The 26,684-nt window shown below is 44.5% G+C and overlaps 1 protein-coding gene across 3 annotated transcripts in view; it reads right to left on the reverse strand.

Annotated features, from left to right (window-relative positions):
- Window positions 1–26,684, reverse strand: part of LOC125967792 (docking protein 4) — a 173,939-nt gene that overhangs the window by 64,437 nt on the left and 82,818 nt on the right. For all 3 annotated transcript variants that reach the window (XM_049719168.2, XM_049719167.2, XM_049719169.2), the window contains one exon: window positions 2,100–2,289. In XM_049719168.2, coding sequence (XP_049575125.1) covers window positions 2,100–2,289 — 190 coding nt within the window. The remainder of the gene's footprint in view (window positions 1–2,099; window positions 2,290–26,684) is intronic.

Here is a 26,684-nt window from a genome sequence, read left to right on the forward strand (position 1 = left end):
ATTGTTCACGAGTGAGGGGAGGATGGAGCGCGAGATCGACAGGCGGATCGGTGCAGCGTCGGCAGTAATGCGGACCCTGTACCGGTCCATTGTGGTGAAGAGAGAGCTGAGCCAAAAGGCAAAGGTCTCAATTTAGCGGTCGATTTATGCTCCTACCCTCACCTATGGTCACGAGCTATGGGTTTTGACCGAAAGAACGAGATCCCGGATACAAGCGCCCGAAATGAGTTTTTTCCGCAGGATGTCCGGGCTCTCCCTTAGAGATAGGGTGAGAAGCTTGGTCATCCGGGAGAGACTCGGAGTAGAGTCGCTACTCCTCCACAATGAGAGGAGCCAGATGAGGTGGCTCGGGCATCTTATCAGGACTCCTACTGGACGCCTCCCTGGGGAGGTGTTCCGGGCATGTAGGAGTAGCAGACCCCGGGGACGACCCAGGACGTTCTGGAGAGACTATGTCTCTCAGCTGGCCTGGGATGAGCTGGATGAATTGGCTGGGAAAAGGGAAGTCTGGGAGTCCCTCCTAAAGCTGCTGCCCCACGACCCGACCCCTCGAAAAGTGGAAGAAGATGGATGGATGGATGCAAGATTCAAGAATTTTTATTCGCCATGTTTGAGCGTTCCAAACAAGGAATTTGACTTCGGTACGTCTCAGCCTCTGTTCAACATTTAGGTGACTAACAACACTCAGGACGTGCGAAAATTGACAAATATTCTCAGACATCCCCTTATCTTAAACTCCCAGGTGGTCAAGGAAAAACTCAAAACTCCTACTAGGGGAAATGAGAAACCTTGAGAAGAGACCACAGATGGGAGGATCCTTCTTCTAGGATGACCAGGCTGCAATGGATGCAGAGTGGACACATAGTACACATAATACTGACAATTCAAAAAAGGCATCGAGAGCAAGATGTTATTGCACAGCATTGACTCTGAGACTCTAAGAGTGGTGTGAGTTCATCAGCCCGGGGGAAGAAGCTGACTCTGTTTCTGCTGGTTTTGGCGTACAGACCTCTGTAATGCCGTCCGGAGGGGAGTAGTTCGAACAGACTGCAAGCTGTGTGAGAAGGGTCTGTAGAGATGTTACTTGCATCTTTCCTGGTCCTGGACAGGTACAAGTCCTGGATAGGTGAGAGGTTGATTCCAATTATCTTTTCTGCAGTCCTGATTGTCCGTTGCAGCGTGTGCTTGTCTTGTTTGGAGGCTGATCCAACCCAGACAGTGATGGAGGTGCAGAGGATGGACTGGATGATGGTCTTCAGCAGCTCCTGTGGCAGGTTGAACTTCCTGAGCTGTCTCCGATATTATATATAAGTTATATATATATAATATCCGTATGTTGTGAGGCTGTCCTGGTTGACACACCTCTACAACATTGCGTAGACTTCAGGGACTTGGCAGAATAGGGTGGTGGTCCCCCTTCTAAAAAAGGGGGACGGGAGGTTGTGTTCCAACTACAAAGATATCACAATCCACAGCCTCCTCTTCGGGGGTGCTTGAGAGGAGGTCTGTCGAGTGGTCAAATTTCAGATTCAAGAGGAACAGTGCGGTTTTCGTCCAGACATCCTCAACATGGTCCTCGAGGGTCCATGAGAGTTTGCCAAACCAGTCTACATGTGCTTTGTGGACTTGGAGAAAGTGTTTGACTGTGTCCCTCGAGGAGCTGGACGAAGTAGCAGGGGAGAGGGGAATCCGGGCTTCCCTATTAAAGATGCTGCCCCTGCACTCTGACTCTGGATAAGCGGTAGAAATCGAATGAATGGATGGTGTCGTTCTAAATGCATATGCAAATGACAGCACAAACAGCAATGTGAGACCGATTATTTCGAGCCTTAAAACATTAAATGTTTATCAGCATTTTTGGCGGAATTCAGTGGTATAAAAGTACATGTACTGTATACATTGTATGTTTTTTTCCTGATAATTGAACATCAATTATACGCAGCTTTTTCCTGGCCAGACCGCTCCCTATCTCCAATTCATAACGGTGGTGTACTGAATATACATACAACACACCAGTCTCTCCATCCTAAAGACTGCACTGAAAAACTTGTGATATGATCATATAAATATTGCGTTAAAGTATATGCATTGAGTCTTACCTTCCTGTCTCAAAGGTGAAATGAGTGGTATCACGTCCGTAGCGTCGCAAGGAGCAAAGTGGCCAGGCGAACAGTTTGGTACAGGGCTTGTGAATGTCCCAGAGATAAATGTGACCATGGGTGATCTGCATCATGCACTCTCCGAAGATGTCCAAGTTGGAGCAAGGTAGGAAGAATACATTAAAACGCTCTAGGGAGAAGACAAGATATAAATAGTGTAAATATAAATAGTGTAAATGGTAAATCAATCAATCAATCAATCAATCAATCAATCAATCAATCAATCGATCATTCGATCGATCTTTTATTTGCCACGTTTGATGCCAAACAAGGAATTTGACTCCGGTATATCTCGGCCGATAGAAGAAATACATGAATTGACCTGACTTACTTCCAGATTTTCAAGCATTTCTAGTGATCTGTAGATAATTTTTGCCATAATTTCTTTAACACCTATGTAAATTTCCCCCACCAAAATCACCCATTGAAAGTAGTTCTGAGGCGGCAACCCCCGAATCCTTTGATGCACAACGACGGTAAAGGATGCCATCAAGCTGAAGTCCTATCGGGCCTTTTTAACCTGTGAAACTCCAATGGCAGCTGACAGGTACTGACTGGCCAAGCAGAAAATAGCTTTGGCGGTTACCGAGGCAAAACCCGAGTATGGAATGGGTTTGGTAAAGCCGTGGTAAATTACGAAATTCTGGTCCACCATTCAGTGTCTGAGGAGGGTAAAGCAGTGCACCGCTAACACTGTATATCGTGGAGATAGGGTGCTGCTGACGTTGACTCGATGTGAGTTGTTGGAGAGAATGCTTTGAAGACCTCCTTAATTCCATCAACATAGCTTCCGTTGATGAAACATAGTCTGGAAACTTTGAAGCTCTTCTGTCTTTGGGGTTGAAGTCACAGATGTGGTTAAAAAAGCTCCTTGGTGGCAAACCTCAGTGGATTAGATCTGCTCAGAGTTTTTAAAGAGTTCTAAAGGCAGGATGATGTGGGGCTGTCCTGGTTGACGTACTTCTATAGCATCACATGGACATCGGGGAGGGTGCCTCTGGAATAGTGTTTACTCTTTTTAAGAGGGGGTCTGGTGGGTGTGTTCCAACTATAGCAGGATCACAGTCCTCAGTCTCCCTGGTAAATTCTATACAGGAGTGCTGGAGAGGAGGATTCATCAAAAAGTCAAATCTCAAATTCAGAAGCAGCCCTGCCGTAGAATTATGGGCCAGTTCTAAACCCTCAACCGCTCCTCGGGGGTGCAATGGAGTTTGCCCAACCATTCTAAATGTATTTAGGCTTGTATTTAAATCTTCTGTGGGGTGCTCCAGGAGTATGAATTATCAGACTTAGTTTGAGATGTTCAATCCCTGTATAACCAGTGTAAGAGTGGTCCACATTGCTGGCAGTAATTCAAATTCGTTTTGGGCTCCTTGAGTGTTTCAACTGGACCATACTATATATTTTTAGTCCACATTTGGCTGGCTCTCGGAATACAACTTTGCTTCAGTGAGTACTCTCCCACGCTAAGATATTTTTCAGAAAGATGTCAAGTCAAGTTTGTTTATATAGCCCTAAAACACAGACAAGTCTCAAAGAGCTTCACATGTGCAAAATTGACAATTATTCTCAACATCCCCTGAACTTAACTCCCAGTAGGACAAGGAAAAAATGAAAAATCCCTACTGGGGGAAAATGAGAAACCTTGAGAAGGGACCACAGATGGGAGTATCCCCCTTCCAGTATGACCAGGCTGCAATGAATGCAGAGACGGCACATGATGTAAAACATCCATCCATTTATCCATTTTCTCTTTTGCATTGTCCCCACAGGGGTCGCAGGCGTGCTGGAGCCTATCCCAGCTGTCATTGGGCAGTAGGCGGGGGACACTCTGAACTGGTTTCCAACCAATCGCAGGGCACACAGAGATCAACAACCATCCACACTCGCACCTAGGGCCAATTTGGAGTGCTCAATCTAGCCTACCAAGCATGTTTTTGGGATGTGGGAGAAAACCCATGCGGGCACGGGGAGAACATGCAAACTCCACACAGGGAGGGCCGGAGGTGGACTCGAACCCGCACCCTCATAAATGTGAAGCGGACATGCTAACCAATGCGCCACCGAGCCTCATGTAAAACAATCAAAAGAAAAAGTAGATATCCATATTCAAAGTGAAGAGCTGCAGGAGGGTGCCTTCAATTGTCATGGCAGTATTTGCCTCAGATCCCTTATCCCGATTGGTCGACAAAAAATCCAAAGAGCCATTTTCAGTTTGGGTGTCACCTAACCCCTCTCCCCAGCCTCACGACAGAGTACACAAACTCCTGCCGAATCGGCCAATCAGTATCAGAATCTGAATCAGAATGCCTTTTATTTGTCATTATACATAGTATAACAAGTTTTGAGCTGCCCAACAGTGCAAAATAAACAATACAGTATATATAAAAAAATAAAGTATAGAAAATATGATAATGTTGAACTATGTCGATTGTTATGCTTCCTGAAGTCGATGATAATTTCTCTGGTTTTGCTGGTGTTCAAGGCAAGGTTGTTTTCTGAGCACCAAGCTGCCAACCTCAGGACCTCCTCTCTGTAGGCAGCCTCGTCATCCTTGGAGATGAGACCGACCACTTTGGTGTCATCAGCGAACTTGACAATAGGGTTGTCTTTGTGGGCAGGTCTGCAGTCGTGGGTGCAGATGCAGTAGAGGAAGGGGCTCAGCACACAGCCCTGAGGGGAGTCGATGCTCAGCATGCGAGTGGAGGAGACATGGGGGTCAAGTCTCACAGTCTGGGGTCGGTTTGAAAGAAAGTCCTTAATACAGGCACATGTGAGAGGGGGGAGGCCAGGAGTGACCAGTTTTGTGGTGAGTCTGTCCGGAATTATTGTATTAAATGCGGAACTGTAATCCTCAAAGAGCATCCGGACGTAGCTCCGCTGTTGCTCCAGGTGGTTCAGTGCAGAGTGGAGAGCAATGGCGATGGCGTCCTCTGCAGATCTGTTTGCCCGGTACGCAAACTGGTGGGGGTTGAGGTCTGGAGGGAGGTAGTCTTTGATGTGCTGAAGAACCAATATCTCAAAGCACTTCATGATTACCGGAGTGAGAGCCACCGGATGGTAATCGTTCAGGCTGGTGATGAGAGACTTCTTCGGCACCGTGGTTATTGTGGAGGTTTTTAGGCAGGAGGGGATGATAGCCTGAGCCAGGGAGAAGTTGAAGATTTTGGTGAAGGTGGGGGCTAGCTGATTTGCACATGCTTTGAGCACTTTACCAGGCACTCCGTCTGGACCGGGGTATTTCCTGGGGTTCAAAGCAAGGAGCATTTTTTTGACGTAGTGCACCTGGACAGTGAGTGGAGTGGTGCAGGAACCGGGATGGGGTGGGGGCAGGGCAAGGGCAGATGAGTGCTGTTGGGATGAATCAAAGCAGTTTCGCTCTTCTGCCAGTGGAGCACTCAGGTCCGCTGTCGACGTATCACAACCTCTGTAGTTGGTGACATTATAGATCCCCTGCCACACCTTCCGTGCATTGTTGCTGGACAGATGGGACTCTATCTGCATCCTGTGGTCTTCTTTCACTCGTTTGACTCCTCTCCTCATCTCAGCCCTGGGAGCACTGTACCGAGCTCTGTCTCCTGACCTGAAGGCGGCGTTGCGGGCCCAAAGGAGTGTGCGGACCTGACTGGTTATCCAGGGTTTCTGATTCGGAAAAACCTGGATGGATTTTTCCACAGTCACATTCCCAATACAGAACTGAATATGGTCCACAACCGTTTCTGTGTCTATATCCAGCTTCTGGTTACCAAATATGTCCCAATCTGTCTGTAGGAAGCAGTCTTGGAGTTTGGTGAGTGCATCGTCAGGCCAGGTCGTCACAGTCTTTATGATGGGCCTAGGCCTGCATCTGAGGGTGGTGTCGGCTGAGGAGAGCAGGAGGGAAAGATGGTCTGACTGTCCGAGGTGGGGGAGGGGTATGGCTCTGTGCCCTTGATGTTGGTGTAGACATGATCCAGAGTGTTTTCTCCCCTTGTGGTACATTTTACATGCTGATGGAAGCTCGGCAGTAGTCTTTAGGTTGGCCTTGTTAAAATCCCCTGCAATGATATGAACACCGTCGGGGTGAGCCCGCTGATGTTCGTTGACAATGTCCACCAGGAGAGAGATTGCTGTGTTTACACAGGCGTTGGGTGTGATATACACAGCCATGCATAACACAACAGGTGGAAAAAAGGACGGCACTTAACAAACATGTACTCGACGTCCGGGGAACAGTTACTGTCTATGATTGTCCCATTGTTGCACCAGTCATCATATACATAAATACAGAGCCCCCCCCCCCCCCCACCCTTGCTCTTCCCGGAGTTCTCCGTTCTGTCCCCACGGAGCAGCGTGCGGCCTGATAGCTGCATGCTAGCATCGGGTACGTTCCGGTGAAGCCAGGTTTCGGTGATGATTAGCATACAGCAGTCGCAAACATACTTGTTTCCAGCAAGTTGCAGTTCCAAGTCATCCGTCTTGTGCACCAGGGATCTGGCGTTGGAGAGATAGAGACTCGGGGGAGGTGGCTTGTGTGGTTTCATGCATAGCCTTAGCGTAACACGGGACTTGCGGCCCTGCATCTGCTTCCTCTCCTTCCTCCGTCTGCGCCGCCTCCTAGACCCGACAACAATCCACGGGGAGACCCCGGCGATCAAGCTACGTATGTCGTCCAGGATACCGTGTTTTTGGTGAAAGTCAGTCGAAACAGATACAGGAACCCGATATCCAAAAGCGATATCCAAAAGCGACTGGCGAGTGTACTGTAAGTTCGCAGGAACAAAAGTGCACGACAGTAAGAAACCAGAATAAAAAATAAGAAAAAAGCACTGCAATGGAGAGCCGTAAGCCGCTGCAACTGCGTGCGCCACCAACTTGGTTAACACAGGTTAATTAAAGGCCATAGCATAAAAAATTGTCTTTAATCGTGTCTTAAATGTTTGTACTGAGGTAACAGTTCTGATATTCATCGGTTGGACATTCCAAAGATCTGAAGCCTGAATAGAAAATGCTCTAGAGCAGACATGGTGGGCAAACTACGGCCCGCTGGCCACATCCGCTGGCCGTTTAATCCGGCCCGTCAAACCTGAATAAATTGTAATATTAACAGATTTTTGGGGTCATTTTCCCTGCAATGACTGCGTTTCCCCAGTAGATGGGGGAACGCCCGCCCACGCATTTACTCCCGGAGGCCGTGTCAGAAAGCTCAGTGCACACTCACAAGTGCGTGTATGTACTCAGTCATACGGACCCGGCGCACGCTGTGCTCTATTTCTATCAGTGCCGAATTTTGAGTGTGGGCTGTGACGTCAGCATTCTTGTAATTCGCGCACTGAGCTTTCAGATACAGTTTTACGCTATGGCCAGCCACAAACCTTTCCCTAGAATCCGTCCATTAAAATGAGTAGCCCAAGAAAAATAAAGGTGGACACTGAGTGCCGAATGTTCAAAAAAGAGTGGACAATCTGGCTCGACCTATGTGTGTGAGCAGACATTCAGCCACATGAACATCAACAAAGCAGGTCACAGATCTAGATTAACGGACCAATGCCTTGGCTCTATCCTAAGAATTGCCACATCAAATTTTACTCCAGACTATGATGCGCTAGCAAATAAGGGAGACCAACAACACTATTCCCACTGAAAATGAAGGGGAGTTTTTCTAATTTGTTGTAAAAAAAAAAAAACATGCATTTTGAAAATAATTTGTACAAATAGCAGGGATTGAAACTAGCGACCATTCTCATTTCCATACAATGCAGGATGCTCACAGACATTGATGCACCACCTGTTTGCAACTAATCCTAACATAAAGTTCTTAAGGCCGACTTTAAGGAAGTGTTTCCCGTTTCCTCACCTCTGTCACCAGGTGTTTGTGAGTTAAAGCTCTGCTCTGATTTTCAGATATCTGTCACTGTGTTGCCGTTTCTTTAATTTCTTTATTACTTTATTTAGATGTATTCTTTCACTGATTCTTCAAGACAATGTATTTGGTCAGAATGTTTGACATTTGATGTGATTTCACCTCATAAACATCTTTCATAATCTGACCTGCAGGCGCTGAAGTGATAGAAACTGTTATTCATAATAACAGTGTCGTATTTAATGAGAATCACTGATAGTAGTTTTTTGGTGAAATATTTTTTTAATGCTGTTAATAAATGCATTTGTTTTCAAAAAGCTTTTTTTGAATATCTAAACTTCAATACCTACTAAAAGCCAAAACGTTTAATGCAATGACATTGACACTACATCCATCTGTTCCTGGTTCGGCCCTTTGGTCCAAATTTAGAACCCAATTCGGCCCACAAGTCAAAACGTTTGCCCACCCCTGCTCTAGAGTCTAGAGGGGTCTCAGACTTGCGTCTTGCGGGCCAACTGCAGCCCCCGGTAAGATAATTTAAGGCCCCCGTCTTAATATGAAAGATTGTTAGTGCGGCCCGCAAGCTTGATATAAATGACACTTGTGGTGTGCAGAGCTGAATGAACCATTGATGGTGAGGTATATGGCTCTGGAGAGCGGGACATCGGCCGGGCTGTCCAGTGCCTCGCTCACTTATGCATTCATTCCTCCAGTCAGCTGGGCGGAGGAGAAGCCGTGAAGCTGCTGAGTGCTCAGCGCCCACAGTCCTCCAATGGGGATTGTCACAATTACCCCAAAGTTTCTATTATTAGAACAGCGAACTACGCATGCGCCTCGGCCACAGCGTGGTCGGATATTTACACGAGCCGCACGGGTAGTAAACAGTAAGAGCGCAAAGTAACAACTCACTATTTTTTATCAGAAATAACATTAACGGAACTATCATGTTTACAACAAAACACTGCTGCTTTGGTGTCTGCCGGAGCGACTCGCGATATGCTGATAATATGAAGGCAATTTTTCTCATATCTTTCCCAAAGTCGAGGAGGAGCCGAGAGAAATGCCTTCGCTGGGTAGAAGCTTGTAAACGGCAGGGATTTACAGTAAAAAAGAAGAAATTTAAACAAAACAGATTGCAAGAGTAAGAATCCATGTTTACACATGCATCGAGAGAATTAAAAAAAAATTGATTGCTAGGTAAAATAATTCCCTTGTCGCTGCAGCCAGTTTTTTCACAAATGTTTTTTGTTGCTGGTTGCTTAGTTAATTTTCAAGAACCATGTGTTACATACATAGGTACTGTGTATTTGAGAGGAACATAATTTCATCTGTGCGATATGCCTGCATGAAATACACTTCGGATTTGCGGCCGCATGTTTTGGACACTCGGGTGAAGAGAGGGGCGGAGCTGTCAATTGATCACCACCTGGTGGTGGGTTGGCTCCGATGGTGGGGGAAGATGCCGGTCCGACCTGGCAGACCCAAACGCTCTGTGAGGGTCTGCTGGGAACGTCTGGCAGAATTCCCTGTCAGGAAGAGCTTCAAGTCCCACCTCCGGCAGAGCTTTTCCCACGTCCCGGGGGAGGCGGGGGACATTGAGTCTGAGTGGACCATGTTCCGCACCTCCATTGTTGAGGCGGCCGACCGGAGCTGTGGCCGTAAGGTCGTTGGTGCCGAACCCGCTGGTGGACACCGGCGGTAAGGGATGCCGTCAAGCTGAAGAAGGAGTCCTATCGGGCCGTTTTGGCCTGCGAAACTCCGGAGGCAGCTGACAGGTACCGAATGGCTAAGCGGAACGCGGCTTCGGCGGTTGCTGAGGCAAAAACCTGGGTGTGGGAGGAGTTTGGCGAGGCCATGGAGAATGACTTCCGGACGGCTTCGAGGAAATTCTGGTCCACCGTCCGGCGTCTCAGGAGGGGGAAGCAGTGCAACGTCAACACTGTTTACAGTGGGTATCGCGTGCTGCTGACCTCGACTTGGGACGTCGTGAGTCTGTGGGGAGAATACTTCGAAGACCTCCTCCATTCCACCTACACGCCTTCCATTGAGGAAGCAGGGCCTGGAGACTCTGAGGCGGATTCTCCAATCTCTGGGGTCGAAGTCACTGAGGTAGTTAAAAAACTCCTCGGTGACAAGGCCCCTGGGGTGGATGAGATCCGCCCGGAGTTCTTAAAGGCTCTGGATGTTGTGGGGCTGTCATGGCTGACACGCCTCTACAACATTGCGTGGAAATCGGGGACAGTGCCTCTGGATTGGCAGACTGGGGTGGTGGTTCCTCTCTTTAAGAAGGGGGACCGGAGGGTGTGTTCCAATTACAGGGGAATCACACTCCTGAGCCTCGCTGGTGAGGTCTATTCAGGGGTGCTGGAGAGGTGGGTCCGTCGGGAGGTCGAACCTCGGATTCAGGAGGAGCAGTGTGGCTTTCGTCCTGGGCGTGGAAGAGTGGACCAGCTCTACACCCTCGGGAGGATCCTCGAGGGTGCATGGGAGTTTGCCCAACCAGTCAAATGTGTTTTGTGGACTTGGAGAAGGCGTTCGACTGTGACCCTCGGAAGGTTCTGTGGAGGGTGCTTCGGGAGTACGGGATGCCAAGCCAACTGATAAGGGCAGTTCGGTCCCCTTATCACCGATGCCAGAGTCTGGTCCGCATTTCCGGCAGTAAGTCGGATTCGTTCCCAGTGAGGGTTGGACTCCGCCAAGGCTGCTCTTTGTCACCGATTCTGTTCATAATTTTTATGGACAGAATTTCTAGGCGCAGCCGAGGTGTTGAGGGGGTCCGGTTTGGGGACCTCAGCATCGCGTCTCTGCTTTTTGCAGATGACGTGGTGCTGTTGGCTTCTTCAGGCCGTGATCCCCAGCTCTCACTGGAACAGTTCACAGCCGAGTGTGAAGCGGTCGGGATGAGGGTCAGCACCTCCAAATCCGAGTCCATGGTCCTCGGCTAGAAAAGGGTGGAATGCCCTCTCCGGATCGGGGATGAGATCCTGCCCCAAGTGGAGGAGTTCAAGTGTCTTGGAGTCTTGTTCACGAGTGAGGGGAGGATGGCGCGCGAGATCGACAGGCGGATCGGTGCAGCGTCGGCAGTAGAGTAACTCTGTACCGGTCCATCGTGGTAAAGAGAGAGCTGAGCCAAAAGGCAAAGGTCTCAATTTAGCGGTCGATTTATGATCCTACCCTCACCTATGGTCACGAGCTATGGGTCGTGAACGAAAGAACGAGATCCCGGATACAAGCGGCCAAAATGAGTTTTCTCCGCAGGATGTCCGGGCTCTCCCTTAGAGATAGGGTGAGAAGCTTGGTTATCCGGGAGAGACTCGGAGTAGAGTTGCTACTCCTCCACATTGAGAGGAGCCAGATGAGGTGGTTCGGGCATCTTATCAGGATGCCTCCTGGACGCCTCCCTGGGGAGGTGTTCTGGGCATGTCCCACCGGTAGGAGACCCCGGGGACGACCCAGGATGCCCTGGAGAGATTATGTCTCTCAGCTGGCCTGGGAGCGCCTTGGGATCACCCGGGATGAGCTGGATGAAGTGGCTGGGGAGTGGGAAGTCTGGGAGTCCCTCCTAAAGCTGCTGCCCCCGCGACCCGACCCCGGATAAGCGGAAGAAGATGGATGGATGGATGGATGGATGGATGGATGGATGGATGGATGGATGGATGGATGGATGGATGGATGGATGGATGGATGGATGGATGGATGGATGGATGGATGGATGGATGGATGGATGGATGGATGGATGGATGGATGGATGGATGGATGGATGGGTAGCCTTCCAACCCTCACTGGAATTGAATCTGACTTACGCAGGCAATGCAAACCAAACTCCGTCTAGCATACAGACGGAACAGCTCGTATCTGGGGGCTCGGTACTCCATACTCCCCACACAGAACCAGTAGGGGGGCACAGTCGTTTGACTTCTCCACGTCCACAAAACACATGGTAGATTGGACAAACTTCCAAACATCCTCAAGGAACCTGTAGAGTTGGTTCACTGTTCCACGACCACGACCCGCATTGTTCAAATCCATTGACATGACCACAATGTTGATCGTCAAAATGCGGGTGTCAATGCCAAGTACAGATATGACACCCATATGTTAGAACATGGTGTTTGTTATAGACAATCTGTGATGAGCACATAAGTCCATTAACAGAATACTGCTCAGGTTCAGATTGGAAAGGGGGATTCCTCCAAATCATACCCTTTTAGGTCTCGCTGTCATGCTCCACATGACTCTTGAGGTCCCACTGCAGACCGTGGTACTCCTCAGGGGGAGCGCTCTACAGCACACCCTCCAAGGACTCCAAAAAAGGTGGGTATTTTCTGCACGGGCACAAACAACAGTCAGGATTCATCCCCTCACCCAAATGCAGAAGGAGGCTACCCCAGTATACAGACACCAAACAGGGGGTAAATAAGTAAGCTCTGATTGTTTATTTAGGGAATGTGTAAAGAGAAAAAGGGGAAAAGGGAGGCTAGTCCGCCAGCGGAGTAGGTGCACGAGGCGACTGACGAGCCGGTCAGTGAACTCGTGTCGTGCATCATGGGGGTATCTCGTTATACAGCGGATCAGGCAAACGGGAATCAGGTGGTAGGCATGTGTGTATCAAAGCAGACAATCAGCCAGGCGTACCGTTACACGGCGGATCAGGCAAATGGGAATCAGGTGGCAGGTGTCTGTGTGTCAAAGCAGATGAAATGGCGAGGACTGACCAGCGACAAACGGCGTCTACAAACATACCTTAATCAGTGGGTAATGAGGTGGTGGCAATCAGCACTGATTGGCAGTTCCGTATTGGCGACGTGTAGCCCCGAGGAGATGTGACATAGCCGCACACGTAGGGAAAAAAAGCACTGCCGTCTAGGTTTCGGGACAACGGCAATGAGCCCTGATCGTGTGGAGCATGCCTCTGAGCAATGTGCTTCACTGTGGACAAGCGCGGGGTGTGCGGCTAGCTGCCACGCACGTACGAAAAAAGCACTGCCTTCCAGGATTCTGGACAATGCCAATGAGACCTGATCGTGCGGAGCATGCCTCTGAGCAATTTGTGTCACTGTAGACGTGACTGAGTTCAGCGCAAGAAGCGGCCATTCACACCAACCGATGCAGGGGTCGGGACACATGACAATATCACGTGTTTGTTCTTTTATTGACTGTAAAGATACAATACATGGACAGAACAGTGTGGTATTGGTTATTAAGGAAATGTGAAATGTTTGTGTCACGTAAAGGTATTGGGGAGGGTTTAAAACGGTTGTTTGCTTGTCATCAAAGCACATGACGCGGGAAACTTGGAACGTCTTCAGAGACATGGTGGCTGGAAATATTGTTCTTCCAGTCACAGCATTCCAAAGGCTTGCTGTTACTTCACGTTTTGATTTGTAAACCCCTACCAAAATTAGCAAGCCATTGTAGGCTTCTAAGTCAACGACATCCAAGTCTTTCCAACTTTCCCCATACACTCGCTTCACCTCTAAATTTGTCATCCCAAGAACAATATTTCTGATTGATGGTGTCGCGAAGAGCTCCAATGATGTCTTGAAGTCGTCAACATGGCTGACTACTTACTATCTGGTGGGTCCTAGAACCATTTTGATAACACTGGGAGCACCAAGTCAACCCTGCTGATTCAGGAAACTGACAACATTATCTTTCAGTTTTTGGAATTAAATATGATTTTGCAAGAACCATCAATGACTTTGCAGAATACCCCGCCTTCCACAGTGCGTGAAAAATCAGTTTTACTTTGGCAAGTGTGAGTGAGTACAGTAAGTCTCACAGACACAGACACACACTCACATACACGCACCCACAAACACACCCACAAACACACACACTCACATGCACGCACACGCGCGCACACATGCACACACATACACGCACACACACACACGCACACACACACACACTTTCCTACCCATGGTGCGGGAAATCTCAAAGTTCTCGTGGTAATTGAAAAATAAAATAAATAAAAAATAATAAAATATAATATTATACAATAAATAAAATGTATCAACTTAAATGTATCAACTCTGCACCTGCAGCTGTGGGAATGTTAGGTCACACACACTGACAGAGAAGTCTTAACAGCTAAAAGAGCTTGGGGTCAAACTTACTGTTAGGTTTATTTCCTAAACGACACACTAATATTGAAGAGAGAAGACGTTTTCAGCTCCTCTGCTCGTGTTTGCTATTTTCAACACACTTTCCATAGCGATCACAAATATATAATAACACATAATAAATCATAATGAAATATTACTCCGACACTGACCCCAGAGGACGACCAAGGTGTGCAATGTGTTCAGTACATTGAAAAAAAATCATCATTAAAAATTTATGCTAGATCAGTTGTACCCATCAATTTAGGAAGTCATTAAATATGAAGCAGAAAATAAGTCAACTACTATATTTTGAATGCTGAACATCGAATGAGGTCAAATTGACCTCTAGGATGATAGGAGGGTTAAAAATACAATAAAGTGTTTAAAAATAATTATGAAAGTCTTTTGTGGAAGCCCTCGCGGTGGGCTGTGGGGTTGCGTCAACCGGCCAGCACAGTGAGAGCAGAGTGGAGCCGTGACACGTTTACACTTTACAAATGTTTAAAGTGTGAAAATAAAATACAATGTTTAAAAATAACATTTTAAAGGTCTTGTGCGGATGCCCATGTGCTGGACCGTGGGGGTGCGTCAGCCGGCCAGCACGGCAAGAGCAGATCGGAGCCGTGAAACGTTTAAACTTTAAAATGTTTAAAAATGTGTTTAAATACAATAAAGTATTTGAAAGTACAACAAGTGTTTAAAAATAAAAGTATATACCGTATTGACCCGAATATAAGACAAACCTGATTATAAGATGACCCCCTCTTTTTCAAGACTCAAGTTTGAATTTAGACTTTTTGACTCGTGTGAAAAAAAAAATGCACACCAAATTAAATTTTTATGCAGAAAATAATTACAGTACATCTGAAACAAACGATTATAATAATATATTCGAGACAAAGAGCATGTTATTTTGCCACATTCAAATCATGCAAAAACTGTCTATCACATCCTAATATCGGAACATTTAAATATGTAAACTAAAGTGCAATCACATTTGTAAATGAATGGCTTCTGGCTTATGAAATGTAAATAAACCAATCTACTGTGATAAAACAACAAAATTGCAACAACTGCATTAACCATCAAAGTAAAGTCAAACTAACAGTAGTCTTGAAACAAATCTGAATAAGGAAAAACATTGCAATAAGATAACGCAAACTGCTATAGCTATTGTTGGGGAGCCTGAGGACTGTATAGGGGGTTGGCTCGGATGGTTATGCACTTTTCGCCCCCGGGTGTCAGTCAGAACATAGGAGAGAAGACGTGGTTCAGTTTTGATTGCTTTTCTGAATTACAGTCAAACCTCGGTTTTCGAACGTCCCGGTTCTCGAACAAATCGGAATTTGAACGAAAACTTATATAACTATATTGTAGCGTAACTAAAGTACCAGGCAAGACGTGGGTTTGGTAACCGGCTCTCTATTTCACAAATCAAGAGTTCAACATGTGAGCCAACACACACAAGCGCCCTGGATTGCTCTTTCGGTCCCCCAAGGCCTTCAAGGCCTCCCTAGAAAATCGGAAACTACTGAAGTCTAACAACATACACGTTGCTACTCTAAATAAACTATATATGAAATAACTATAAAATAAATAACAAGTTTATCGAATAATCTGTGTCACTCCAAATCATTAAACCTCCCAACTTCGCAAGTCAGTGAATGGAACTCATTGTCAGTGGGGCTCCAGTTATTCCACAGCCATATGTGCCCTCATGCAGTTTAAAGTGAAAATAACATGTGAAGTGATCAACTATACTAATAAGTAAGTAACGTGTTAATGATCAAGTAAACATTTGTGAAAAAAATCTCATATAAGTCGCTCTTGAGTATAAATCCCCCCCATCCAAATTATGAAAAAATAAACACAATTTATAGTCTGAAAAATACAGTACAACTTTGTTGACTGGCTTTAAGTCTGATCAGTGCCCCATCAGCAACTATATACAACGGCCTGTTTGAAGTTGAGTTTCTGTGAGCAATCTGTATTTTACAGTCACAGACCACTTTGCAGTAAGGTAGCCTTGCACCTACTAAAGCAACTAAATGACATTAGTAGTACTAGATATAATGTTTACAGTATTGAACATTGTTAACGTCAATACGAAGTCATTGTTTCTAACACCAATCACAGTCATGGTGTAGGGAAATAAAAATTGAAAATAGATTGAAAATACAACAGGAGTAAAGATTAGAGAATAATTTGTGAAGAAATGAGTCGTATAAATATTTGGCATAAATTTCTCTTCTCAGATAATTTGAGCTCAGCCACGCGGGTAATGGAAATGCAGTCTGTCACTCACTCTATGTGAAGCATTCAATGCTTACAATTTCCTTTGTTGTAAAGCGCTTTGAGCTGCATTTCTTGTATGAAAGGTGCTATACAAATAAAGTTTATTATTATTATTATTATTACCCTCTGGTCTAGCGTAAGATGGGGGAGAGACTTTACTGAACACACATTCAAGCTATTGGCATTCATGGAATCAGTGCTGCCCTAACCCTAACCCTATTCACCAGCAGATCAGTGACTGAACCACTGAACGCCCTGACTTTCCTATTTGCGAACGACTCAGTGAGGGAACGTACTGTACTATTTTCTCATTCGGACATTACAGCAGCAATGTTTTGATGGAAATTATAACCATAGACTTATACTAATTACAATAACTGCATTATTAGGGTGAGCAGTGAGCATTTTTTTTTAAACTCACTTCATCTGGTGTCATTTGGGGTGAGCGGTGAACGACTCAGTGAAGAAATCAGTTGAATGAACTGATTCTAACGATTCAGTTGACTCAAAAGAACTGTAATGGCATAATGCCTTTATCCTATCCTGCTTCAAAGTCACCCCGAAGAAGTGCCTTTCCATGCCTCATCTTGAGCTCAGTGCAGCATTAACTGGAGCACAACTTGTCAAGCTGCTTGAGACCGAACTCACCATCTCCATCCACCAAGTGATCTGCTGTGCTGCCGATGTACCACTGTACTGCACTGGTTGAAATCTTAGTCCTGCAGCTACAAGGTGTTTGATGGAAAGCGGGTAGCAGAAATCCAGACAATGACCGACTCGGCAAATTGGAGGTACAGCACAACCCTGGAATCTATGCCTCTGATGTCAAACAAGGCTTCGGAATTCGCCGTTGGTTGGTGTCCAGAAAGCTGCACCAACAAGACCACAAGATCATGGATGTTCACGCTGAAGAGTTGAGTTCATGTGATAACTGTAAAAAGGGAGCTACTGTATTTGTCAACAATACTTATCCTTTTGTTCACATATACACACTTTTGGGAGTTATTTCCATTACTTTGTGTCTTTACCATAGGTAAGTACGTTTTGTGTTCAAACAATGTTATTTTGTCATGTTTAATTTATTTCAAGCTCAATATTTGTCTTTTAAATAGCCAATGTGTCAAGCGCGGCATTCGGACCATGTAAGGCTGTGCTCTAAGATTTTGCTGTACAGTAATCCCTCGTTATTGCGGTTAATTGGTTCCACGCCCACCCGCGATAAGTGAAAATGTGTGAAGTCGAGAACATACATACATTGCAATATCCAAACAAGGATTTTATGAACTTTTATTTCATTTTTAAACACTTTTGTTAGGGTTTTCCAGGTTATCTTTATCATAGGATTATGTTGGAATGTAGACTATAATGATTAACCAATCTTGTCTTGCTCTCACAACGCAGTAAAATGAAGTGGTTGCTTCCTCTGCTTGATTGACCAGCTGCAGAGGAAGCAATCAAAGTTGTTCTGTTTCCCACAACATCGTAAAACACCCCCTGCTCTGATCTTACCAGAGGCCGGGGGTTCACCAAACCTGTGAACTCTCAACCCCCACTCTGTTTCTCTTAATAAATATCCTCTTGCAGGAAGGAGAGTTCAGAGCTCTATTCGAACATCGCTGTACGCACAGCGACGAATGGACTCTCCACCTGCAGGTGTCCAAAATGACTTACTTGTCTCCCGTGTGGTTCTTGCAAAATAAGTTGGAGTGAGCAAATCTCTAACATTTTGGTGCCGAAACCCGGGATCCCTCATACCCGCTATCTGGCTGACGAAGGAGGACGTGCTGCATTGTCGACAAGCCAGCGTCCATTAAGAGGACCTGGAGGAGAAAGTTCTGGGAAGAGAATTCTTCGCTGGGCCAGCATCTTGGGTCTGCCTTCGTCTGACAGAGGTGGATTGACGGGACCCGGCAGTGCAACGAACCAGGGGACAAGTAAGTTAAAGGCCTGAAGTTGTGTGATTGTGTTGTTGTTTGTGAAACGCGTAAAAAGGAAGAAGTGCACAGGAATAAGTTTTGTGGAAGGAAGGGGTGTTGTAGAGTCCCCCTCTGGATGAGGTGTCTCTTTTGGAGCAGTGGTTCTCAAACTGTTTTAAAATCTCAGTACCTCAGTGAATCATTATTTGACGACCACTGTTCTAAGGAGTACAACCTCGCGTTGGCAGGGCTGGGGACAAGGACTTTTGTCTTTAGTTCCCAGGGAAGGTGGGGGGTGTTGTAGAGTCCCCTCACTGGATGAAGCAGCTCCTTTTTTTTAAAAGGAGGACTTAGCGTAGGCAGGGATAACTTGTGTGATTGAGTGTGTGACTGGTAGGATAAATTGACTAAAAAGCAGTTCTAGCATTGATCCACGGCAATAAAACAGGCTAGTAATCTGTTGAAAGGTCAATTTAAACCTGCATTGAGGATCCTCAAAGAAAAAAAAATGAAAAAAATTGTAAAACCTTAAACTACTAAAATTAAGATGGGAAATAAGAACGGTAAATCTCTTGGTCTGCTCTTCTTTGAGATGAGAAGTTCATGGCAAGTAGATTGCTTAATTGTATGCAATACATGCTGAAGTGGTAGAAATGCTACACTGTGGTTGAAAGCTTCACAAGAAAGAAGAGAACAACTCCAAAATACAAAAGATAGAAAGTTGAAAAGTGATGAGGCCGCCATTCAATTGAGATTTGAAAAAGAATTCTGGGTACATAGTGGCATCCCATTCAATGATGCAGATGAGAGTGCTTATCAGCAACATCTTAAAATTGCGCTCCTCACTGGTTTCCCCCCGACTTAGGCAATTGGGCGAGGAAACACTTGGTGGAAGCGGACACTGCTTGGTTTACAAAGAAACATGCAGTGGCCCAGAGACGCTGATAAAGGGATTGAGAAAGGCAAAAGTTCTGATGTATTTCATCTAGATGGTGATAATGATCTAAATGAAGATACAACGATCTTCTACCAAAGTTCCCAAAGGAGCAGAGGAAGATTTAGATACCAACAACGTCGCAAGCCACCATTCAAATCAAAACCCCCATCAGATTCAGACAACTGTTGGAACTGTGGGAGACGAGGACACTTAGCACGAGAGTGTCGTTTTGCAAAACAATACCAATCAAAGGGTGGAGGAAGGAGCAGAGGAAGAGCCAAATTTTTAGCATGACAAGCTTCCTCCCCTTTGACCGCTTATGCTCATACAGAGAAAGAAAGAATAGATGCCCATATGACAGCAAAACATGTCATTGTCAGATTATTAGAATTTTTTTTAGATTATTAGAAGTCCTGTCCATCCAAGAAGTATGACAATGCTGTTTGTATGCCCAAATTACAAATGACTAGAGCTCAAATTGTGTTACACTAAAGTTAAAATATGCAAATCAAGTGGTAAAGAAATGCAACTTGCTTCTAGAAGATAAATAAATAAAATTAGAATGTGCTGTCCTCGTGTGCATGGGAGGGACCAGCTCATGATCGACCACAGGAAATGGCCAGCCTGTGACGAATCATTGGTGCTGGGACCTACCTTCTGCACGCGAGAGCTGTGCATGTGTGTGCGTATGTGTTAAATTGATGAGGATTGGCTAAACTTTTAGTATAAAGAAATTTGCTGGACTGTTGTCTATTCAATTTACACCGCGGAACAGAAACAATTTTCACAGATAAAAATGAGAGGAAAAGAGAGAAATCTGTTTGCGAGCAGAAACTACTCCACACTAGTGCATGTTAAGTGTCGAGCGCACATGAGAAATTCGAAGAAGAAGAAAAAAAAACGACATAACATGCTTTCAGGAATTGGAAGAAGCTAAATTGTGAATTTAAGATTTTGCAATGCTACATTTAATAGGAATAATTGATTGGTTGTGTTATAAGATTATACAAAATTCTAAATGCAAGCTAAATCTGAGAGATTGAGTTTTTCAAATTTAAAAACAAAGAAAAAATTCTGATTAATTTGCCAATTGTTTGTTTTAGTTAAGTTTTTTTTGAATTGGTGGATTGTTCTACCAGGAAACCTGAGTTGAAAATGATATATGAATGTTGTGTGGTGAGCTTGGATGAATTGAGACCAATGTGATAGAAAGACTCCTTTTTGGAGACTGTGTGTGAGATGCAAATGAACATTGATGAATGATAGCCTGATTGAAAAGAAATTACAGGTTGAATGGTTGACGTTGTTGGCGACTACTATGGAAAATTAGTAGAGCGACTTTGATGAAAGAGTGATTTTGAGCAGGTTGAATGTTAGAAAGAAACACATAGCTTTTGGATTGATAATTAACTAGAGAAAAACAACTGGAGAACCAGTAACACATGCAGAAGATGTGTGAACTGGGAAATTGAGAAGCGTTTTGGAAAGAAAGTCAAATTAAATGATGATGGAATTGTATGTGGTAAAGAACGCATTCTCCCAAACAATTTGTCAAGGTGTGAGGCATGGGCGTTGCCAAGCCTCAAAAGGAGGGAGTGAGTAGGACAGATAGTGGAAGATAGTAATAATACAACACTTTATGACAATGAATTTTCGATACATTTGGTGTTATACTGTGGTAATTTTTTTTATTCTGGTGTAGATAGGTTAGCAACACAAGAGATTTAGAGGTTCAAAAGAAAGACAGTTAAAAGAAAACATTTTTGATTTGGACAATTGCAGGCTAACAGGAACATGAGAACGATAAGAACTACGAGGTGGGATCCAATTTCATTGGGGAGATTGAGAATTCACAGCACCATACTCTAAGTCACATTTTTGAGCAAGCATGACAATAACATGTGAGAGGTCAAGACATACAGATCAGGGCTTGATGTGGAACGCAGACCTCGATGAGTTGATTTTCAATAATGATACTGAAGACAACATACTGTCCGATTAAATTGGAACTATAGATAAAATGTAGCTCAAAAATAGGATGAGTTGCAGGATTTACAATATAAAAACGAGACCGCTGTTATTAGAAGAATTTGAAGTTTGGTAAACAAACGTTACCAGCAAATTGATGGAAGCAGCTACATTTGGAGATAGTCTTACAAGTTCGATGTCCTAGCCTGTCATTCTCAGTGTCAGAGTCCCTGAAACCCAGTCCGAGACTTCGCCTGCAGCCGTGAACAACCACAAAATGGTGCCTGGCTCTGAAGCACCTTTGACCTTTGGCGAAGGACAAGAAAAGACTGCTGTTGTGCTTGGAGGAGAACAAGTACACTCCGGAGGAAATACAACATCCTCGGGGACGGAAAAGACAGTGAAAAGCGGAGGAACTCACAATGATGGAAATTGACTCATTTGAACAATGGACTCATTCAAGTGCAGCAAAAAGATATGGACTTGGAGTGTCCGACAACCAAATCACACTCCTTGCTACGGCGTTCCCAAATTTGGTGGAGCTTGGTTCAAAGTGGAAGGGAGGTTCATTGTGCACTGAGTTTGACAGAACTGAGGAGATTTGATAAATAATAAAAAAAAAATAATAATAATTTGAAAAATACGTAGGGCTACAGAGAAAAGCATTATAATCAGAGATTGAACGGATTTGGATAAAACAAATAGGCTAAAACGGTAGGAAACAAGAGCAAGATCTGATATTTTGGCTCATCAAGCTTAAGACGTAGAGGTCGAGTTATATACATTTTAGAACAGGACATTTGGCAGTCAGGAGGAAGCTAGGTTGCTCAATGTACCTACTCAATACAATAGTAAGGTTTTTGTACCACAGTGGAGGTTGGATGGTCAGAAAGTTAGGTACGTTCAATTTTTGACATTGATCATTGTTTTTGAATGGGAACGTCATAAATAGTCTTTGGTTAAAGGGAATCATTAGGAAGTGTTCAAACTCTTCCCGCAAACACTCCTATTTGCCAGTTAAATGGGCACTACAATTGACTACGAGAGTTGCAAGCAACAGATGAAGAGCAGTCCTTGGCGGATTATATGATCAGGACGCTCAAACTGTGTCAAAGACAAATTTACTGCCGCCTGATCTTTCCTCCTCACAGGTCGACAACCCCATCAATCCAGGAGACTGGGTCTACACCAAGGTCATCAAAAGAAGGAACTGGGCCAGCCACGGCGGGAGGGACCATTCCAAGTCTTGCTGACTACACATGTTGCATCCAAGGATGAGAGAGCCGTTTTCAAGGTGTAAGGGCTCTACTACCGACATGGCTGCACCATCGGACGGGACCTACTTCATCCAGAGTTTCAGAAGCACTGCCTCACCTGCGTCCTATGGGTGCACGTGCCTGTTCAGAACGGATCGTGGTTTTGTGGTCACAGGAGTTGTCCGATGCTGCCTGCCAACTGGACACGAGTGTGTGCGCCAGTGTGTGTGACAGACCTCACCTACAGACTAGAACATCATCAGCTGACGAAAACACGAGCACATATACAACTTCTTAGACGTGACAGATGTGATAATGATAATGAGACGTGGATTGCGTAGATGCTGTTCTGTTGAGCATGTTTTACAGAAACTTGATGATTTGACCATCGAAAATGCTTCGCAAGTGATGGATACAATGATTTACTGTTTCTGTGCTTTTCTTTTTATTTTTTTTAATTATTGTTAGCATTCTGGTCGCCTTAGGCAAAGGGACCGTGTAAGAATTTTCCTGCTAATGACATCTGGCCGGCAGGTTTTTCGCTTACACAATGAGTTTGATCTGGGGTATTAAGGTGATGCCTCATCTTCACTGGAAGGTGTTGCTATCATTGTTTGTTGTTTTTATTTTTGCTGTTCTTCTTTCTTCATTATACATATATATATGTTTTTCTTACTTGTCTTTGTTGTTTGGGGTAACATAATCATATGATAAAACAGGAGGGAGATGTTAGGGTTTTACGGGTTATCTTTATCATAGGATTATGTTGGAATGTAGACTATAATGATTAACCAATCTTGTCTTGCTCTCACAACGCAGTAAAATGAAGTGGTTGCTTCCTCTGCTTGATTGACCAGCTGCAGAGGAAGCAATCAAAGTTGTTCTGTTTCCCACAACATCGTAAAACACCCCCTGCTCTGATCTTACCAGAGGCCGGGGGTTCACCAAACCTGTCAACTCTCAACCCCCACTCTGTTTCTCTTAATAAATATCATCTTGCAGGAAGGAGAGTTCAGAGCTCTATTCGAACATCGCTGCACGCACAGCGACGAATGGACTCTCCACCTGCAGGTGTCCAAAAGAACTTACTTGTCTCCCGTGTGGTTCTTGCAAAATAAGTTGGAGTGAGCAAATCTCTAACAACTTTTATGTACTTTTAAAAATATATATATTTTTAAACACCTTTGTAAACATTTTAAAGTCAAATTGGCTTTTAGAAATCTAAATAAATAAGAAAATAAAATAGTATATATGTATATTGTTACAATATATCCACACAAGACTTATTAACCTTTACTGTAGTTTTAAACACTTTATTGTTTGATAAACACTTTTTTTGCATTTTAAAACACTTTTGCAAACATTTTAAAGTCAAGAAACATTCTCATTTACTAACTATTTAGTAAACACATTCGTGAGCATTTTAAAAACAAGCTGACTCTAAGAGACATTCTTATTTACTAACTAACTACTTAAACACTTTCGTTAACATTTCCACTAAAGCCGCGACAAAAAAAAAAAAAAAAACTTCCGTGATGAAGCGCAAGTCTGATATCTCGACACAGACAGTGCAGAAGGCTGAGATAAATTGTAGTTAGAACTGCTATGCCAATCAGCTGCAAGGACACAGCTCACCATGTTCCCATTGGCCATTCGTGTCATATAGTCAGACAAATCCGTGTGCTCCAAGTGATGCCGCAAAAAGCCACCTCGCGTCGGGGAGCCGCTGATCGTGTAGGGGTACACTTGTGTGCTTCGATTCCTGCATATGACGGGCAAACAGGACGATCTGATCGGGAGTGACGAGCAGACACGCAGTTCTATTCCGCTTGGCGATCGAGAAGCGGAGACGTGATCGTATGTGTGTAATGAAGTGCAAGTCTGAGGTGCTGCCGAAATGAAAATGTATTATCTTAAAGTCAAAAACAGTTTGTCATTATTAAGTGGAAACATGTTTGTTGTGTTCTGTATATATAATCAAGAAAAACATGTGTTATTCAAACACACTACGATAAAAAATTTCAGGAGAATATCCAAATACCTAACTATTTGACAGCTGCAGTCCTAATCGAGTACTTTTCTGGTCGTGAGCGTGTCCGCCATATTTGATTCGGCAGGGGTGACTAAACTAATGCATGTCATTCAACTTAAAAAAGGGACAACCTTCAAAATGCACAGAATTAATGTCTTTAATTTTTAAGCCCTGCCCCTGTGTTTCTCCCTGCCAGTGTCTACTGTTGTCTCCCATCTGTGTCTGTGCCTAGTGTTCCTGTTCTGCTCGTCTAGTTTACCCCCGGTCTTGTGTGGAGGCTCACGGTCAGATTCTGTTCCGTGTTCGAGTGGACTTCTGTTTGCCTGTCTGCTGGTCGTGAGTCTCTATCCCGCCTGTGTCTATGTTCGTCCACTTCCCTTCCCTTCAATAAACCCTGGTCCAAGCTGCATTTGGTTGCCCTGCTATACTCATCTATGACATCATTAACCCATTTACACACTACAGTCAAACCTCGGTTTTCGAACGTCCCGGTTCTCGAACAAATCGGAATTCGAACGAAAAATTCAAGATTTTTTTGCTTCGGTTGTCGAACAAAATTCGGAGGTCGAACCTCGCGAGATGAGCCGAAAGGACCCGAGAAAACCCGACCGTGCGGCCCAGATGGCGACTGACTCCGTTCGTTATTGTATTTTTGTTACTTTGAGGATTGCATTAACCCCTAATCATGCCTCCAAAGAAAGCAAGTGGGAGCAGTAAAGCCGTCCTAAAACACAAAGACGCTTTTAAAGCAATGCGACAGTGAGCGCCTGGCGCGCTGCAGTTGCGCGATCGGACCAAATTTAGCTCCCTGCGCACTGAGGTCCACTTAAATTTTGGAAAGTACATCAGGACTTTAAAAATATTTTCTAAATTTCAGCGACAGCTCTGTCACAATAATGCAACCAGCGCGGCGCGGCGGTCGGCAGCGCACTACGGTTGCGCGGTCGGCGGTGCGCTGTAGTTGCGTGATCGGACAAAAATGCGCAAATGAATGTTTAAAAAAGGCGGGGTTTTTTTTTTGTCTTGGAACGGATTAAATTTTTTCCATTATTTGTAATGGAAAAAATAGATTTGGAATTCGACCGATTCACTTCTCGAACCGCCTTCTGGAACGGATTGTGGTCGAAAACCAAGGTTTGACTGTATTGGCAAAAAAGTAAGAGGCACTGTGGCTCATAGGGGCATACAGGCAAAATGGCAAAAGGGTATTGTGTGAAGCGTGTGAATGGTGTGTGTGGTGTGTGGGGTGTGTGTGTGTGTGTGTGTGTGTGTGTGTGTGTGTGTGTGTGTGTGTGTGTGTGTGGTTCTGCAACAGACAGAAATACAGCACGTCAACGCTCAACTTCTGACGTCACACAACACTCGTAGATGGCACACATTACATAACTAACTGCACGTAACGGTTCCGCCATACTAAATAACCATAGATGAAATACTCTCTGGAACACACCAAACATAAGTCATCGAGACAACAAAATACATTTGCTGGCAACCGCCAGTCGCCGTGCCACTGTGTAATGGCTACTCGTACGATGCGAGGCAAACTTAAAGGAGCGCGCCGAAGCTGTCAATCAAATGGCACACACACGAAGCAAACCGCGATCGGACAAACGGCACAACAGTGGACAGTATTAACAATAAAATGTATATACAGTACTCACTTTGTGTCAAAGACGCACACGATCACAGCAACATACTCAGTCGATACCTGCAACATTTGACTTACCGCTGCGCACAAGCTCCAACAATTGTGATAAGCTGAGGTAACTCAAATGATTAAAAATACAAAAAAAGTGTTTAAAAAACAAAAAAATATTTGAAACTAAAATAAAGGTTCATAATAGTCTTGTGTGGATATTGCGACAATATATTTACGCTTATTCATTTTCTTTATTTTCTTATTTATTTAAATAAATAAGAATGTTTCTGAAAGTCAATTTGACTTTAAAATGTTTACAAAAGTGTTTAAAAATACAAAACAAGTTTAAAAGTACAAAACAATACAGCACAATGTACAATAAAGTGTATAAAATTACAATAAAGTTCATGAAAGACTTTTGTGGATATTTAACAATATATCTTCTGTAAATCGCGGATTTTTACCTATCGCAGGTGGTCTTGGAACCAATTATCTGCAAGAAACAAGGGATTACTGTATATGTATATACGTAT

Source organism: Syngnathus scovelli, chromosome 4 (assembly GCF_024217435.2).
Source record: "Syngnathus scovelli strain Florida chromosome 4, RoL_Ssco_1.2, whole genome shotgun sequence".
NCBI classification, from domain to species: domain Eukaryota; kingdom Metazoa; phylum Chordata; class Actinopteri; order Syngnathiformes; family Syngnathidae; genus Syngnathus; species Syngnathus scovelli.